Consider the following 19,058-nt stretch of genomic DNA (forward strand, 5'->3'; position numbering starts at 1 on the left):
GTGTCCCTAAGTTTGAGCTCTAACATAGAAATACAGGAAGTGATTTTTGGATTTGCTCTTGTCTTTCTCACTAGTTCAAGATGAGTTACAGGAGGTATTAAGTAATGGCAGATAAGGACTGTAATAACCTCACATTCTCCCATCTAAAGATTCTCTATGCTTGGCTCAGGCTTCTTGTTTTTCTTAAATTTTGCATTCCGCATCCCCAGCACTTGGAGACAGTTCCAAGCGTTTGTCACTCTTTCCACAAAGAAATATTCCTTTTATTGCTCCTGAGTCTACCCTTCTTGAGCTATCTAGCATGACCACTTGTATTAGATCAATAAAATTAAAAGATACCTATTATGGGAGGATTATTGGAGGTAGAAGGCAGGATTTCATTAAGCAGCAAGGATAAAACTGAGACTCCAAGAATCAGTGTTATTTTGAAACTGATCTTGTCTCCATAGTTCCCTGGGATGCTTGAAATGGCTATATCCAGTATCAGAAAGCAGGTGGTTGGCAAGAGAAGATTCAAAACATATAAAACTGGTCTTCTTGTCATGGATATCTGTCAAAAAATCAAGACAGGTAAGAAATAACTAGCTGGTTAGTGTGCTAACCAATCCCTGTGATACAACTCTGTAGCCAAAGCAATGTGTGTTGCCATTCTGCTGAAATGAACTTTTCGTACAAATGGGACTGTTCTGTGGATTCTTTTTCAATTCCCTTCCATTAGACATTGTTGCAATCACGGAGACGTGGCTAAATGGTTCGCATGAATGGGATGCAAACATACCAGGCTATAATATGTTTAGGAAGGATAGAGAGAGTCGTAAAGGTGGAGGAGTAGCTCTATATGTGAGAAATGATATCACAGTGACCGAAATAACAGGGACCTGGGGAAAGGAAGAAGCGATATGGATCACCTTAAAAAGAGAGGATAGAACCTCTATACACGTGGGTGTTGTCTACAGACCTCCAAAACAATTGGAGGAACTAGATAAAGACCTGATCGCAGATATTCAAAAGTTGGGAAACAAGAGAGAGGTGCTGTTGCTGGGAGATTTCAATCTGCCGGATGTAGATTGGAAGGTTCTGCGGAATCGGAAAGAAATAGAGAGATCGTGGATGCTTTACAAAGCGGTTTGCTCAGACAAATGGTGACAGAACCCACGAGGGAGGGAGCGAGCGACACTGGATCTGGTGCTCACAAATGGGGATAGCATGTCAAATATCCAAGTGGGTGCCCACCTGGGCAGCAGTGACCATCAAACGGTTTGGTTTGATATTACAGCTAAAGTGGAGAGCAGCCACTCAAAACTCAAAGTTCTGGATTTCAAGCGTGCTGACTTTAGTAAAATGGGGGAATACCTGAGGAAGGAGATGATGGGCTGGGAGGAAATACGAGAAGTGGAAGGACAGTGCTCCAGGCTGAAAGAAGCTATAAATAGGGCCACGAACCTTTATGTAAGGAAAGTAAATAAAAGCAAGAGAAAAAGGAAACCGATATGGTTCTCCAAGCAAGTGGCTGAGAAAATAAAGGCTAAAGAGTTGGCGTTCCAGAAATACACAAAAACTAAAGAAAAGGAACACAAGGAGGAATACAGGATGAAACTGAAAGAAGCCAAGAGAGAGATACGTCTGGTGAAAGCGGAAGAACAAATGGCTAGAAATGTAAGGAGGGGTGACAAAAATTTCTTCAGGTATATAAGTGAAAGGAGAATGACGAAAAAGGGAATTGTGAGACTAAAAGATACTGCGAACCGCTATATGGATAATGATGAAAAAGCAAATTTGCTAAATAGATACTTTTGTTCTGTTTTCACAGAAGAAAATCCTGGAGAAGGACCGCGATGGACTGCAAAAAGTACAAATGAGATTGAAGTGGATAGAGCACCGTTCACGGAAGAGTGTGTGTATGAACAGCTTGAAAAGCTAAAGGTGGATAAAGCCATGGGACCAGATGGGATCCACCCCAGGATATTGATGGAGCTCAGAGAGGTTCTGGCGGGTCCTCTTAAAGATTTGTTTAACATATCCTTGCAGACGGGAGAGGTTCCCAGGGATTGGAGAACGGCGGCGGTGGTCCCTCTTCACAAGAGTGGTGATAGGGAAGAAGCTGGAAACTACAGGCCGGTAAGCCTCACTTCGGTTATTGGAAAAGTAATGGAAGCGATGCTGAAGGAAAGGATAGTGAATTTCCTGGAAGCCAATAAGTTGCAAGATCCGAGACAACATGGTTTTACCAAAGGGAAATCGTGCCAAACGAATCTCATTGAGTTCTTTGATTGGGTGACAGGAGAACTGAATCAGGGACGAGCTATGGACGTAATCTACTTAGATTTCAGCAAAGCTTTTGACACGGTTCCCCACAGGAGGCTCTTAAATAAACTGGATGGGCTAAAGATAGGACCCGAAGTGGTGAACTGGATTAGGAACTGGTTGACGGACAGAAGTCAGAGCGTAGTGGTGAATGGAATTCGCTCGGAGGAGGGAAAGGTGAGTAGTGGTGTGCCTCAAGGATTGGTGCTGGGACCGATTCTGTTCAATATATTTGTGAGTGACATCGCCGAAGGGTTAGAAGGTAAAGTTTGCCTATTTGCGGATGATACTAAGATCTGTAACAGAGTAGACACCCGGGAGGGAGTGGAAAACATGAAAAAGGATCTGAGGAAGCTAGAAGAATGGTCTAAGGTTTGGCAATTAAAATTCAATGCGAAGAAATGCAAAGTGATGCACTTAGGGAATAGAAATCCTCGGGAGATGTATGTGTTAGGCGGCGGGGAGAATCTGATAGGTATGGACGGGGAGAGGGATCTTGGGGTGATAGTATCTGAGGATCTGAAGGCGACGAAACAGTGTGACAAGGCGGTGGCCGTAGCTAGAAGGTTGTTAGGCTGTATATAGAGAGAGGTGTGACCAGCAGAAGAAAGGAGTTGTTGATGCCCCTGTATAAGTCGTTGGTGAGGCCCCACCTAGAGTATGGTGTTCAGTTTTGGAGGCCGTACCTTGCGAAGGATGTAAAAAGAATTGAAGCGGTGCAAAGAAAAGCTACGAGAATGGTAAGGGATTTGCGTTACAAGACGTATGAGGAGAGACTTGATGACCTGAACATGTATACTCTGGAAGAAAGGAGAAACAGGGGTGATATGATACAGACGTTCAGATATTTGAAAAGTATTAATCCGCAAACGAACCTTTTCCGGAGGTGCGAAGGCGGTAGAACGAGAGGACATGAAATGAGATTGAAGGGGGGCAGACTCAAGAAAAATGTCAGGAAGTATTTTTTCACGGAGAGAGTAGTGGATGCTTGGAATGCTCTCCCGCGGGAGGTGGTGGAAATGAAAACGGTAACAGAATTCAAACACGTGTGGGATAAACATAAAGAAATCCTGTTCAGAAGGAATGGATCCTAAGGAGCTTAGCCGAGATTGGGTGACAGAGCCGGTGGCGGGAGGCGGGGATAGTGCTGGGCAGACTTATACGGTCTGTGCCCTGAAGAGGACAGGTACAAATCAAAGTAGGGTATACACAAAAAGTAGCACATATGAGTTTATCTTGTTTGGCAGACTGGATGGACCGTGCAGGTCTTTTTCTGCCGTCATTTACTATGTTACTATGTTTTAAAATCCCTTCTGAGGGGTAACAAATGCAGTGGTATAAGCTTCAACAGTTTAATACCTCATAAAAGATGCTTGAATATTCCATGCTTTCTTCTGAGACTCCTGCCACATTTTTGCTTCTGATTTTTATCTTGTTAAAGTTCCATTCTCCAGTGCTTAAATAGAGCTTTTTGCTTCTTCTGGTTACTTGGGCTGTGTTCTTGATGTTTCTCAATACAACTTCTTTGACTGTAGGAGCAGGAAGAGAAAGGCGATATTCATAATGACATACTGCATGGTGCTGAAGCCTACAGCCTACTGAGATAATAAGTATGGAGAATTGTTCTCAAAGATTGGGCCCGATTCAGAGATTCACAGATATAGAATGAGAGAAGAGTCTTAGTAAATTGGTTGTGACTACTTATAAATCTAGAAAATATGTGCAAAAGTTTCGTTAATAGTTTGTTTGGATGCCTCTCTCTATATATCCAAATGTGGAAGCATTTTTGTTTCTACAGTAATAATCTTTTCTGTATTACTCCTGGTAGAATGTTGTATTCTGTACAATTTCTTTTATTACTGTGTAGACTTCATCCAGCATAAAACCCTGGCTCTTCAATAAAACCCATCCTCCAGCTTAGCCTTAATCACCCCTCCCCCAGCACTCACTTCCCTCCCTAAGCTCTCCGCTCCCTCCCTTCTGCCTTTTTGAGGTTCAGTCCCCAGTTTTCTCTACCCATGGCCTTTCCAGGATAGACACCCTTATGTTTCTCTTTTTCCACCCCCTAGTAGGATTCCCTCCACCTCCTCTCTCAAACCCCTCCCTCATGCACACACATCCCATAGCTCTCTCAGAACCCATCTCTTCTCCCCCCTCACAAATGCCCATAGATTTCTCTCACAATCCCTCAGTATGCACACCACTGTAGCTCTCTGTCAATCCTCCCTCCCTGAGGTGCAAACCCCTCTCTCAACCCACTTCCACCCTGGTGCTCACAACACCATAATTCTCTCTATGTACTTATTAAAAAGGGGTTAGACGGTTTCCTAAAGGACAAGTCCATAAACCACTACTAAATGGACTTGGGAAAAATCCACAATTCCAGGAATAACATGTATAAAATGTTTGTATGTTTGGGAAGCTTGCCAGGTGCCCTTGGCCTGGATTGGCCGCTGTCGTGGACAGGATGCTGGGCTCGATGGACCTTTGGTCTTTTCCCAGTGTGGCATTGCTTATGTACTAACTCCCTCCTTCCCACAAACACTATTTTTGTGAATCCCCTCTAAATACAGCTCCCCAGCTCTTCCCCCTCCCCCTCCCATAAACATACCAACAAATAATGATGTTAGAAGCAGTCTTAGATATCATTACCATTACAGAGACATGGTCTAATGTCTCCCATTAACAGGACACAACCATACTAGGCTATAATCTGTTTATGAAGGGTAAAGATAGTCAAAAAGGAATAGTAGTAGTGCTATATATGAAAAATAGTATTAAAGTGGTTGAAATATTGTGTGTGGGGGGGAGCTGCGGAAAAGGTGAAGCAGTATGGATTATCTTGAAAAGAGAAGATGGAACTTCTATCCACACAGTGGCAGCTTCTGACCTCCATCACAAATGAAGAGTATGGACAAAGATCCGATCTGATATATCCAAAAGCTGGAAATGAAGGGGAGGTGCTGTGGAGGGGCTTTGACCTGCTGGATGCAGATTGGAATGTCCCATCTGCAGAATCAGAAAGAAGTAGAGAGATCATTTGTGCTTTTCAAACTGCTCTGCCCAGACAAATGGTGGTAGAATCCATGAGAGAAGGGGTGACACTGGATCTAGTACTCAAAAAGAGAGAAAGTGAGTTAATGACCAGGTCGGTGCCCATCTGGGCAATAGTGATCATCATATGGTGTGGTTTGATAGAAGAGCTAAAGTGGAGGGTAGATGCACAAAACTCAAAGACCTAGATTTCAAACATGTTGACTTTAGTAAAATGGAGGAATACCTCAAGAAAGAGCTGATGGGATAGGAGGATATGAGAGAACTGGGAAGACAGTAGTCCAAACTAAAAGGAGCTATAAAAAAGGCAACAGCACTTTATATAATGGAAAGTAAATAAAAGCAAGGGGGTGTTTCTCCAAACAAGAAATTGAAAAAAAAAATAAGGTAAAAGAGTAATGTTTGTGAAATACAGAAGATTGCATGAGAAGGAATAAAGAAGAAAAGAATACAGGATAAAACTCAAAGAAACAAAGAGAGATGTATGGCTGGCAAAACCACTCGTAGAATATAAAATGTCTACAGATATAAAGATAGGTGACAACTTTTTTTTTCAGGTACATTGGGGAAAGGAGGAAGACTAGAAAAGGAATTGTAAGAGTAAAGGATGCTGGGAACAGCCATGTGGAGAATGATAAGGAAAAAGCATACATGCTAAACAAATACTTTTATGGTCATGGAAGGAAACCCTGAAGAAGGATCACAATCGACTGACAAAGATACATGGAGGAATGGAGTAGATACTGTATTGTTCCTGGCAGAAAGTGGTTATATTAACTTGAAAAATTAAAAGTGGTCAAAACCTTGGGGTTGGATAAGATACATTCCAGGATTATGAGGAGTCCAGAGAGGTTCTGGTGGGTCCTCTAAGACTTAGAGATCTCTCTATATAAAACGCACCTCCAACGTTCTAATGAAGCCTCACTTCCCCAACGTTCTAAAGTGAAGTGGCTGAGAAGTTTTCGTCCATGAGTGTCTGCCCCGCCCACGCGTCAAACGTGATGACATTGAGAACAGAGCAATGACACTCTATGAATCACATCACCCACCCACCCCCAACATCAAACACCCCCCTCTCACCACATCCACACACCCGCCCCCCCCCCCCACATCACTCCCTCCCTCCCAGTTCAAGGCCCATCACGCACCTCCCACCGAGTTGCATACTCCCCCCTCCCTCAGATTTAAACACCCCCCTCTGCATTAATGACACCTGCACCCCCCTGCCGTGGCACTCTGGATACCACCCTTTCATCCGAAATACCTCCCCTCTGCTGACAGATCCGAAGTTCTGTCCTGCGGGGCGTGGCTTGATGAATGAGCATCTGTTGAAGTCTCTGTGCGTGCGTCTGACATCAGAAACTTCAACAGATGCTCATTCAACAAAGAACGCCACGCAGCCCAGAACAGCACTTCAGATCCGTCAGCAGAGGTACGCGACGGCTTCAGGGGAGGTATTTCGGAGGAAAGGGTGGTGTCCAGAAGGTCGCGGCAGGGGGGGTCCAAAGGTCAATAACGCGGAGGGGGGGGTGTTTAAATCTGAGGGAGGGGGGGCTCTGCAATTCGGTGGGAGGGGTGTGAAGGAGGCCTTAAACTGGGAGGGAGGGGGGTCTGTAACTCTGGAGGGACTGAAGGGGGGCAAGGGACCGAGCAGGGTGGTGTCCAGAGGGTCGCGCCACGGGGGGCCAGGCAGTAACGTGAAGGGGGGGGGGTTACAATCGGAGGGAGGGGGGAGTCTGCAACTCGGTGGGAGGGCGTGAAGGGGGCCTTGAACTGGGAGGGAGGGGTGTCTGCAACTCGAGAGGGAGGAAGACACAAAGGGGCGGAGGGGGGTCTGCACCTCGGAAGGGAGGGGGGTATGGAACTCGGCAGGGAGGGAGGATGGGTGGGAGTTTACCTTGCTAGTGCCCGTTTCATTGCGTTTCGAAACGGGCCTTTTTTACTAGTTATTTTAATAAATCCTTGGAGACGGGAGAGGTTCCATATGATTAGAAAAGAACGGATGTAGTTTGTAAGCTTCACTTTGATGGTTGGAAAAGTAATGGAAGTGCTGCTGAAGGAAAGAATAGTGAACTTCCTAGATTCCAATAGATTACAAGATCCAAAGTAACACGGTTTTACCAAAGGAAAATTGTACTAAACAAATCTGATTGATTTCTTTGACTGGGTAACCAGAGAACCAGATTGAGGACACGTGCTAGGTGTAGTCTGCTTGGATTTTAGCAAAGTTGATGAATAAACTGAGTGGGCTACCCAAAGTAGTGAACTGGATTAGAAACTGGTTGACTGAGAGATGACAGAAGATGATGGTTAATGGAATTCACTTGGAGAAAAGAAAGGTGATTAGTGCAGTACCTTAGAGATCAGTACTAGGGTTGGTTCTATTCAATATTTTGGGGAGTGTTGCAGTCACGGAGACGTGGCTAAATGGTTCCCATGAATGGGATGCAAACATACCAGGCTATAATCTAGGAAGGATAGAGAGGGTCGTAAGGGTGGAGGAGTAGCTCTATATGTAAGAAATGATATCACAGCGACCGAAATGACAGGGACCTGGGGAAAGGAAGAAGCGAAATGGATCACCTTAAAAAGAGATAATAGAACCTCTGTCCACGTTGGTGTTGTCTACAGACCTCCGACACAATTGGAAGAATTAGATAAAGACCTGATTGCAGATATTCAAAAGTTGGGAAAGAAGAGAGAGGTGCTGTTGCTGGGAGATTTCAATCTGCCGGATGTAGATTGGAAGATTCTATCTGCGGAATCGGAAAGAAGTAGAGAGATCGCGGATGCTTTTCAAAGTGCTCTGCTCAGACAAATGGTGACGGAACCCACGAGGGAGGGAGCGATGCTGGATCTGGTGCTCACAAATGGGGATAGCGTGTCAAATGTCCGAGTGGGTTCCCACCTCGGCAGCAGTGACCATCAAACGGTTTGGTTTGATATGACGGCTGAAGTGGAGGGCGGCCACTCAAAACTCAAAGTCCTGGACTTCAAGCGTGCTGACTTTAGTAAAATGGGGGAATACTAAGGAAGGAGCTGATGGGCTGAGAGGACATACAAGAAGAGGAAGGACAGTGGTCCAGGCTGAAAGAAGCTATAAATAGGGCCACAAACCTTTATGTAAGGAAAGTAAATAAAAGCAAGAGAAAAAGGAAACCGATATGGTTCTCCAAGCAAGTGGCTGAGAAAATAAAGGCTAAAGAGTTAGCGTTCCAGATATACAGAAAAACTCAAGAAGAAGAACACAGGGAGGAATACCGGATGAAACTGAAAGAAGCCAAGAGAGAGAGATATGTGTGGCGAAAGCGCAAGCGGAAGAACATATGTCTAGAAATGTAAGGAGGGGTGACAAAAATTTCTTCAGGTACATTAGTGAAAGGAGAATGACTAAAAAGGGAATTGTGAGACTAAAAGATACTGCGAACTGCTATGTGGATAATGATGAAGAAAAAGCAAATTTGCTAAATAGATACTTTTGTTCTGTTTTCACAGAAGAAAATCCTGGAGAAGGACTGCGATTGACTGGCAAAAGTACAAATGAGAATGGAGTGGATATAGCACCGTTCACGGAAGAGAGTGTGTATAAACAACTTCAAAATCTAAAGGTGGACAAAGCCATGGGACCGGACGGGATCCACCCCAGGATATTGAGGGAGCTCAGAGAGGTTCTGGCGGGTCCTCTTAAAGATTTGTTTAATAAATCCTTGGAGACGGTAGAGGTTCCGAGGGATTGGAGAATGGCGGATGTGGTCCCTCTTCACAAAAGGGAAGAAGCTGGAAACTACAGGCCGGTAAGCCTCACCTCGGTTATTGGAAAAGTAATGGAAGTGATGCTGAAGGAAAGGATAGTGAATTTCCTGGAAACCAATAAGTTGCAAGATCTAAGACAACATGGTTTTATCAAAGGGAAATCATACCAAACGAACCTCATTGAGTTCTTTGATTGGGTGACCGGAGAACTGAATCAGGGACGAGCTATAGACGTAATCTACTTAGATTTCAGCAAAGCTTTTGACACGGTTCCCCACAGGAGGCTCTTAAATAAACTGGATGGGCTGAAGATAGGACCCAAAGTGGTGAACTAAATTAGGAACTGGTTGACGGACAGACGCCAGAGGGTGGTTAATGGAATTCGCTCGGATAAGGGAAAGGTGAGTAGTGGAGTGCCTCAGGGATCGGTGCTGGGGCCGATTCTGTTCAATATATTTGTGAGTGACATTGCCGAAGGGTTAGAAGGTAAAGTTTGCCTATTTGCGGATGATACTAAGATCTGTAACAGAGTAGACATCCGGGAGGGAGTGGAAAACATGAAAAAGGATCTCAGGAAGCTAGCAGAATGGTCTAAGGTTTGGCAATTAAAATTCAATGCGAAGAAATGCCAAGTGATGCACTTAGGGAGTAGAAATCCACGGGAGACGTATGTGTTAGGCGGTGAGAGTCTGATAGGTATGGACGGGGAGAGGGATCTTGGGGTGATAGTATCTGAGGATTTGAAGGCGACGAAACAGTGTGACAAGGCGGTGGCCGTAACTAGAAGGTTGCTAGGCTGTATAAGAAAGAAGAAGAAAAGAGGTTTTAACGCCCCTGTATAAGTCTTTGGTGAGGCCCCACCTAGAGTATTGTGTTCAGTTTTGGAGGCCGTATCTTGCTAAGGATGTAAAAAGAATTGAAGCGGTGCAAAGAAAAGCTACGAAAATGGTATGGGATTTGCGTTACAAGACGTAAGAGGAGAGACTTGCTGACCTGAACATGTATACCCTGGAGGAAAGGAGAAACAGGGGTGATATGATACAGACGTTCAAATATTTGAAAGGTATTAATCCGCAAACAAACCTTTTCCGGAGATGGGAAGGCGGTAGAACGAGAGGACATGAAATGAGATTGAAAGGGGGCAGACTCAAGAAAAATGTCAGGAAGTATTTTTTCACAGAGAGAGTGGTGGATGCTTGGAATGCCCTCCCGCGGGAGGTGGTGGAGATGAAAACGGTAACGGAATTCAAACATGCGTGGGATAAACATAAAGGAATCCTGTCCGAAAGGAAGGGATCCTCAGGAGCTTAGCGGAGAATGGATGGGAGAGGCGGGGCTGGTGGTTGGAAGGCAGGGTTAGTGCTGGGCAAACGTATACGGTCTGTGCCCTGAAAAAGACAGATACAAATCGAGGGGCTGGTGGTTGGGAGGTGGGGCTAGTGCTGGGCAGACTTATACGGTCTGTGCCCTGAAAAAGACAGATACAAATCAAGGTAAGGCATACACAAAAAGTAGCATATATGAGTTATCTTGTTGGGCAGCCTGGATGGACCGTGTAGGTCTTTTTCTGCCGTCATCTACTATGTTACTATGACATTGCTGAAAGGTTAGAAGGAAAAGTTGCCTTTTTGCAGATGAGACAAAGTTTTGCAACAGAGTGCACACCAGAGGGAATGGACAACGCAATGTACAAAAAATAAAATGGTCTAATATTTGACAATTTAAATTAAATGCAACAGAGTGCACAGTGATGCACTTGGGATGTAGAAATTCACAGGAGTTGTATATGATATGGGGTGAGACTGATATTCATGGACCAGGAAAGAGACCTTGGGGTGATCTTGTCTGAGGATCTCAAGGTGGCAAAACAGTGTGACAAGGTCATGGCCAAAGCCAGAAGGATACTAGACCACATAGAGAGAGGCATGACCAGCAGAAAAAAGGAGATGTTAATGCCCCTTTACAAGTCATAAGGCAGCACTTGAAGTTAAGGATATAAAAAGAGATGAGTTGGTTCAGAAAGTGCCAAAAGACATATGTAAAGAGTCTTAAATCTGAATATGTATACCCTAGAGGAAAGAAGGGATAGGGGAAGGGATAGATGTTTAATTACTTGAAGGATATTAGTGTATAAACAATTTTTTTTTAAATAAGGGGAAGCAACCTGGGGGGGGTCATAAGAGCACAGGTCCTTTGGGGGGAGTGAAAGGGGGAGTTGTGTCTTTCTAGGATTGTGAGTGGGGTAGGGGGTGGGAGGAGGGTGGGGTTGAGTTAGTATTGGAATTGTTTTTGCAACTGCGTTGAGGGTAGTAAGGAGGGCAGAAGGGAGGGAGAGACAATAGAAGTTGGATTTGTTTTCAAAAAGTTATGAATCTTGAGAATGTATTGCATTTTGTTTGTATATGGATTTCTTTAATAAAAAAGATTTAACATAAGATAAGGGGAAGCAATAGTGCCAGAGAACATGAATTAAGGTTACAGGTGGTAGATTTAGGAGTAACATCAGAAAACACTTTTTCACAGAGAGGGTGGTGGATGCCCCGGATACCTCCCACTGGAAGTGGTGGGACAAAAAAATGTGAAGGGAATTAAAAAATGCATGACATATAAACACAGAAGATCTCTGTAGAAAGAGGAGGGAATCAGAACAAAACTCAAATGAGTGTTATACTTTAAACAGGACATAGGGGCCAATGCTCAACACTTATTGGGCTTGTAATGTTTCATTTAGACCAGTTTTAGCTGGTTTTGTGCCAATGCACAAACATTTTCAGTATTGCTTTTACCATTTGCGGAAGCAGTGACCAAAAACACAATGCAAATGTATTAAAATGAGCTCATTAGTATTAAAAGCAAGCCCATTAGCATTAAAATGATCATTCCCTGTGATGCACAGATGTTTCTGTGCAATGCACAGAAGAGAATGCCTACCTGCAACATTTACATTTTACTGGCAGGTCTGAGGTGGAGTTACACGTGAGAGGGCAGCTTCTTGGTGGAATGGTCTGCTTGAAATTTTTTAATTCAGGTGTGTGTATTATATGAGTGTGTTCTGCCTGGAATAGTGCTGTAAAAAAAAGTATAGGTAAACAGAAAAAGATAATGCTGATGAGCTCATATGATGTCCATCTATGACGCACGGGTAAAGCGGTTTGCTTTACAACAGGATCTCTCATGAGATTTCTCTTGTTATAAAACTTTGCTGTAATAGAACCCATTCTTACTAGTGCATGTATCTTGCTGTCTGAAATGGTGCCTGTATCTTGTGTGTCTGTCTTGCACATGTACTTTGTGCAGGCATTCTGCTGCAACTGGAGCTATGGATGGAGGTTTCTTCCTGAGTTTTCTACAGGAGTATGAAGATGGTGAGCAGAAGAGAGAGGACACCAAGGAAAAGAGGAAATGGCAGCTGTCGCCATTTCTGCTTTCTTTTTCCAGGGCATGCGCAGACCATTGACACTTACCGCAGGACTGTTCTGCACATGTGCTAGGCGCTTTCCCTACTGAACTGGACCCAGACTTTCCATGAATCCCATTTGCATGCAATTTCCTTGAATTTTGAGCATCAGCCCCATAGGCAGATGTAACCTGCAAGAAATGACATGTATGACTCTGGCCACTTTGTTGGACACACTGGATTGGGGTAGACTGGCAGTAATCGGGGCCCCCAGGCAGTAAAGGTTCTTGAGGCCCCCCTGGCCACTGCCTGCCACCCCACCAATACACTGCCACCTCCCTCCACACTACAACCCACCTCCCCACCACCGCAGTTGCTGCCCCCTCCCACACACTAAAGCCATCCCCGGTCTTACCTTGAAGGGCCCTGGTGGCCTAGTGGCTTCTTCGGGGGCAGGAAAGAACCCCACTCTTTCCTGCATGCTGTCACGACTGTTCCCGGTGCTGCTTGTGTTTTAAAAATGGCTGCCGAGACTTCCCACAGTAGTCTTGTGGGTCTGGGCAGCCATTTTTCAAACACGGCAGCCGTGCAGAGCAGAGTAGCAACAGCGGGCAGGAAAGAGTGTAATTCTTTCCTTCCCCCACAGAGGTCACTACACCACCAAGCAGGGGCGTATCTGCGTGGGGCCTCAGGGGCCTGGGCCCCTGCAGATTTTGCCCTGGCCCCCCCTACCGCCATCAACCCTCCCCCGCTGCCGTTCTTACTTTTGCTGGCGGGGGACCCCAACCCCCGCCAGCCGAGGTCTGCTTCCACCTGCCGCTGCCTTCAAAACTTCTTCTTCAGCCGGCGGGGGACCCCAAACCCCCGCCAGCCGCCCCGCGCTGTTTAAAATTCATCTTCGGCCTCCGTGGCCGTGCTGCTGGGATAGGCGGCGCTGTTGAAATCCACTTCGGAGTCTGACGTCGCAGCACGTACAACGTACAACGACGTCAGACTCCGAAGTGGATTTCAACAGCGCCGCCTATCCCAGCAGCACGGCCACGGAGGCCGAAGATGAATTTTAAACAGCGCGGGGCGGCTGGCGGGGGTTTGGGGTCCCCCGCCGGCTGAAGAAGAAGTTTTGAAGGCAGCGGCAGGTGGAAGCAGACCTCGGCTGGCGGGGGTTGGGGTCCCCCGCCAGCAAAAGTAAGAACGGCAGCGGGGGAGGGTTGGCGGCGGGAGGGGGGTGGAGAGACTAAGTTATTGGTGGCGGTGGGGGCTCGGCGGCGGCGGCGGGGGGGGGCGGGGGGGGGGGCGCTAAAATGTGCCCCCTCCCTCTGGCTCTGGCCCCCCCTACCGCCGGAGTCCAGATACGCCCCTGCCACCAAGGCCCTTCAAGGTAGGACTTGGGAGGGCTGTAGTGTGCAGCGGCAGCAGTGGGCAACCTTGCAGAACCTCCGGCCCTGTAGGGGTATTTACCTGAGATCTCACCTTTGCTGGTCTTGGCCTATACAAGCCTATAACCATATGGATGCTACAGCCTGTGACCTGAGTGCATCTTTAACTTTTAGAACCTAGCTTTCTTGCAAAGGAAAATTACTGCTGAGCATTGCAAGATTATTTCATCCAAGGACATATTCTTTGTTGCAAACTAGTCCCGTTATCTCTTGGGAACAGTGGACACAGCTCCTGGAGTATGCAATCTATAACAAAGGCTTCTTGGTGATCATGAAGCTGGCTGAACATGATGTCATCGTATGTGATTGGGCCACAGGTATCATCTGGCCCTTGGATACCAGAAGTTTTGGACTGAAGAATCAGAGAGTCGGAGAAAAAGAGCGGAAGAAAGCTAGAGTCGGAGACCACCGAGCGGAAGGAACACCAGAAGGAGGAAGAGGAAGAACACCAGATGACTGGCAGGTGAACGGAATGCTCGGAAGAGCCAGAGACTGATTTTCCTAAAAGCAGTGAACTGTATACCTTGTGACAAACTCACAAGGTTAGCTCAGCTACCACAAGGCCTTATCTAAGACTGTACCATTTGTATCCAGAATAAATCTTGGACTTATTCTTGTACTGAGACTCGCTGAGACTTCTGCTACAGTCAGAGGAAAGAATCTGCTTCTCTACCATTGGGAGTCTGTGTCAGATGGCAAGGTGAGATACCAGGATATATTTCCTGTGGTCTCGGGGAGAGTTAGTCTTTAGTTTTATCTGAGATAGACAGGGTTACATCAGGATTTCTGGTCTGTGTATTGCTGATAACTGTATTTTGCATAAGACAAGTTAGGTTCTTATAATAATCATTAGGATATATATATATATATATATATATATATATATATATATAACAGTACTGAAGCAAAGTGCCAAGCAAAATACAAAAATACTTGTTATAAAAATAGATTATCACCAGAATAGATAATACAATCTGAATACTAACAGGCTAACTAAATAAGTGAATATACAAATCACAACTGATATCCTAATCTATATTAATAAATCCCACCTTGAACGTTCTGAAGCTCACTCCAAGGCAGAGAAGCACAAAAATCCTGTAGTCTTCATAAGCTAGGACCAGTCACCCTCACTCATAGACCCGCCCTCAGCCACGCCCCATCTGTACATAAAATGCTACCTCAACTTTCTGAAGACAACCTGCTGAAGCCATCTGCAAAATCCCTAAACAGTTCGTAAGTTCATGGTGGTGAAGCCATCCAACTCACCATGTCTCTGCCCCGCCCTCGAGGGCAGAACACAGAGAGTAAAGGGATCCATAAAGGCACCCCTACCAACTGGCAACCCCCTCCAACAAACAACGACCCAGGCAGGGGGAGTGTTTCTGTACTCCTCCCCTGCCTAGGAATTGCTACAGACTGCTGGCAAACTCCCCAACCACACGACCACAAAAGCCACCCGCAACCATCTCCCCCCCACACACACACAAACACACACACACATAAACACACACAAACACACACACATAAACACACACACAAACATACACACACATAAACACACACACACGCAAACACACACAAACACACACACACGCAAACACACATAAACACACACAAACACACACACGCACACATAAACACACAAACACATACACACATAAACACACACACAGAAACACACACACACACAAAGACAAACACACACAAACACACACAAACGCAAACACACACACATAAACACACAAACACATAAACACACAAACAAATGCACACACACAAACACACAAACGCAAACACACACACACAGAAACACACACACACAAACGCACAAACACACACAAAGACATAAACACACACAAAGACACAAACACATGCACACACACACACAAACGCAAACACACACACATAAACACACACACAAACGCAAACACACATAAACACACACAAATTGCAAACATACACACACAAACACACACACACACACACAAACACATACATAAACACACAAACAAATGCAAACACACACACAGAAACACACACACACAAACGCACAAACACACACAAAGACATAAACACACACAAACAAATGCACACACACACATAAACACACACACAAACGCACACACAAATTGCAAACATACACACACAAACACACACACACAAACGCAAACACACACATAAACATACACACAAACACAAACACACACAAACAAATGCACACACACACACAAAGACATACACACACAAACACACAAACGCACACACACACATAAACACACACAAAGACATACACACACAAACACACACACAAACGCAAACACACACACATAAACACACACACAAACGCAAACACACATAAACACAAACGCAAACACACAAACACACACACAAATTGCAAACACACACATAAACATACACACATAAACACACACAAACACACACACACACAAACAAACATAAACACACACACACACAAACACACACATAAACACGCAAACACACACATAAACACACACAAACACACAGAAACACAAACACACACACACACACACACAAAACACAGAAACACACACACACACACAAAAAAACAAACACACACACACACAGAAACACAAACACATACAAACACACACACACACATACATACAAACACACACACACAGCCTCGACGGTGCACCTCTAAGTGCCCCCCCGCCGCATCGCCACAACAACCCGTGCAACGGGGCACCAGAAAGCCCCTACCCCCCTTCCCTCCTCGCCGCATCACCCAACCCCTCCCCCGCCACTTCACCAAGCCCCTCCCCCCCCCACATCGACCGCCTCGCCACCCGCGACCGCTAATAAAACTCTGCCCGGCGGCTGCTGCTGCTTCTATTCAGCAGCAGCAGCCTGTACATAAAGAAAACAAACAAACAAAAAAACAACCTCCTAAAACGCACCTCCGTGGAGAACCATCTCACATTGGCTGACGTCTCTGCAGCCGCTCCTCCTCTCCCCTCAACGTCAGTGCCCCTGCCGGAAGACCCCGGAGAAACGCCGAGACGTCAGATGGGAGAGGAGGAGCGCATGCTGAGACTTCAGCCAATGTGAGATGCTTCTCAACGGAGGTGCGTTTTAGGAGGATTTTTTTTTTGTTTTCTTTATGTACGGGCTGCTGCTGCTGAATAGCAGAAGCAGCAGCCGCCGGACACAGTTTGTATTAGCGGTTGTGGGTGGCGAGGGGGTTGATGAGGGGGGGAGGGGCTTGGTGATGTGCCACGGTGTGGGGGTCGGGTGATGCGCGAAGGGGGGGACAAGGGGCTTTCTTTGGGTGCTGCGCCGGCTGGGGGGGAAGGGGGGGGGTCTCGCTGGACATGGGTGGCTGGAAGGAAGCAGGGGGAGGGGAGGGGAGGGTCGCTGCACATGGGTGGCTGCAGGGGGGGCAGGGAACAGGGAGATAGGGATGGGGCTCCACACACCACATGGGTGCCTGCAAGGGGGACAGGGGATACAGGACAGACACTGCAGGGCGGGCAGGGGGACAGAAGGGTTGGTGGTCATCAGGGGGGACAGGTGGGTCGATGGACATGGCTGGCCACAGGGGAGGAACAGGGAAAAAGGAGAGGAGTGTCCTCAGACATGGGTGGCTGCACAGGAGAGGAGGGTCGCAGGACATGGGTAGCTGCAGGGGGGGCAGGGGGACAGAAGGGTCGCTGGACATGGCTGGCTGCAGGGGGGACAGGGGAGAGAGGAGGGACGCTGCACATGCGTGCCTGCAGGGGGACAGGAGGGATGCTGAGGGGGGGGGGGCTGAGACCACATGGGTGGCTGCAGGGGGAGCAGGGGAGACAGGAAGGACGCAGCAGGGGGAGAGGAGGGTTGATAGGCATGGGTGGCTGCAGGGGGATGCTGGACATGGGTGGCTGCAGGGGGAACACGGGGAGAGGAGGGTCGCTGCACATGCCTGGCTGCAAGGGGGCAGGGGAGAGGGAGGGGGTGAGGGGGTTCCTCACACCACACACGCAGTCGCTCATTCTCTGTCTGCCACATACACTCTCACTCACACACTCACTGTCTTTGTCCCTCTTTCTCACACAGTGTCACACAGAAACACAAACACTGTCTCTCACACACTCTCTCGCACAAACACATACACTCTGTCTCTCTCTCACATTCTCTCTCTGACAAACACGCTCCATCTCTCACACACGCTCTTTCTGAAACATACACTCCAAGGAAAACCTTGCTAGCGTCCGTTTCATTTCTAACAGAAACGGGCCTTGTTTACTAGTGATTATTATAAGAACCTAACTTGTCTTATGCAAAATACAGTTATCAGCAAGAGGAAACTCACAAGTGGAGTTTGAGGAAATTGACTTGTTCCAGCAGCAGAAATATATTGTATTTTTGTTAAAGGGGGGGAAACTTTCAGAGGGTATACCCAATATTTCTACAAAATACTTTTTCAGCATGTCTTTAGCAGAGAAAAGAGGAGATTTGAGGAAATTCAGGAAATGTAAATTATTCCTCCTTAGCTGGTTTTCCAAATAGTCAATTTTTCATTTCTGGAAGTTATTTTCTATTATTACCACAAATATAGAAGATTTAACAGATTTTACCTCATTTTCTAAGGCGTCCATCTTGGTAGTCTGCTCTCCAACCTTACCAGACAGTAAATTATGAGCTTGAGATAATTCCACCACCTCTCCTCGTAGCCAGGGCTGGTCAAACCCAGTAAGCGGGGTAAGCACCGCAGGAGGGCGCCTGCCTTCAAAGGCGCCGCTGCGGTGTTGCGCCACCATACCACGCCGCCCTTGGTGGTTTAAATCTTTAATTTACCTCCGTCCCAGCAGCCATGTCATTTCAAAACCCTGCCCATCTCCAGACTTCCCGCCCTTCATGAGTTCGTTCCTTCAGAGTCCCACCCTCGAGGAAAGAGGAAATGATGTCAGAAGGCGGGACTCTGAGGGAACGAACTCATGAAGGGCGGGAAGTCTGGAGATGGGCAGGGCTTTGAAATGACACGGCCGCTGGGACGGAGGTAAATTAAAAAAGACTTAAACCATGCAGGGTGGCAGGAAGAAAAAAGGGGGATGTTGGGGGGAGAAGAGGGTGGGCAGGTGGCCATAAAT

General features: G+C 46.4%; 1 protein-coding gene across 1 annotated transcript in view; it reads right to left on the reverse strand.

The window, feature by feature from the left end:
• The window catches only part of LOC115472559 (5-hydroxytryptamine receptor 3A-like), a 51,406-nt gene that overhangs the window by 4,626 nt on the left and 27,722 nt on the right, over window positions 1-19,058 (reverse strand). Inside the window, exons 5-6 of the mRNA XM_030206856.1 lie at window positions 3,664-3,804; window positions 340-550 (exon numbers count right to left, since the gene is read on the reverse strand). Coding sequence (XP_030062716.1) covers window positions 340-550; window positions 3,664-3,804 — 352 coding nt within the window. The remainder of the gene's footprint in view (window positions 1-339; window positions 551-3,663; window positions 3,805-19,058) is intronic.

Source organism: Microcaecilia unicolor, chromosome 6, assembly GCF_901765095.1.
Source record: "Microcaecilia unicolor chromosome 6, aMicUni1.1, whole genome shotgun sequence".
Lineage (NCBI taxonomy): Eukaryota > Metazoa > Chordata > Amphibia > Gymnophiona > Siphonopidae > Microcaecilia > Microcaecilia unicolor.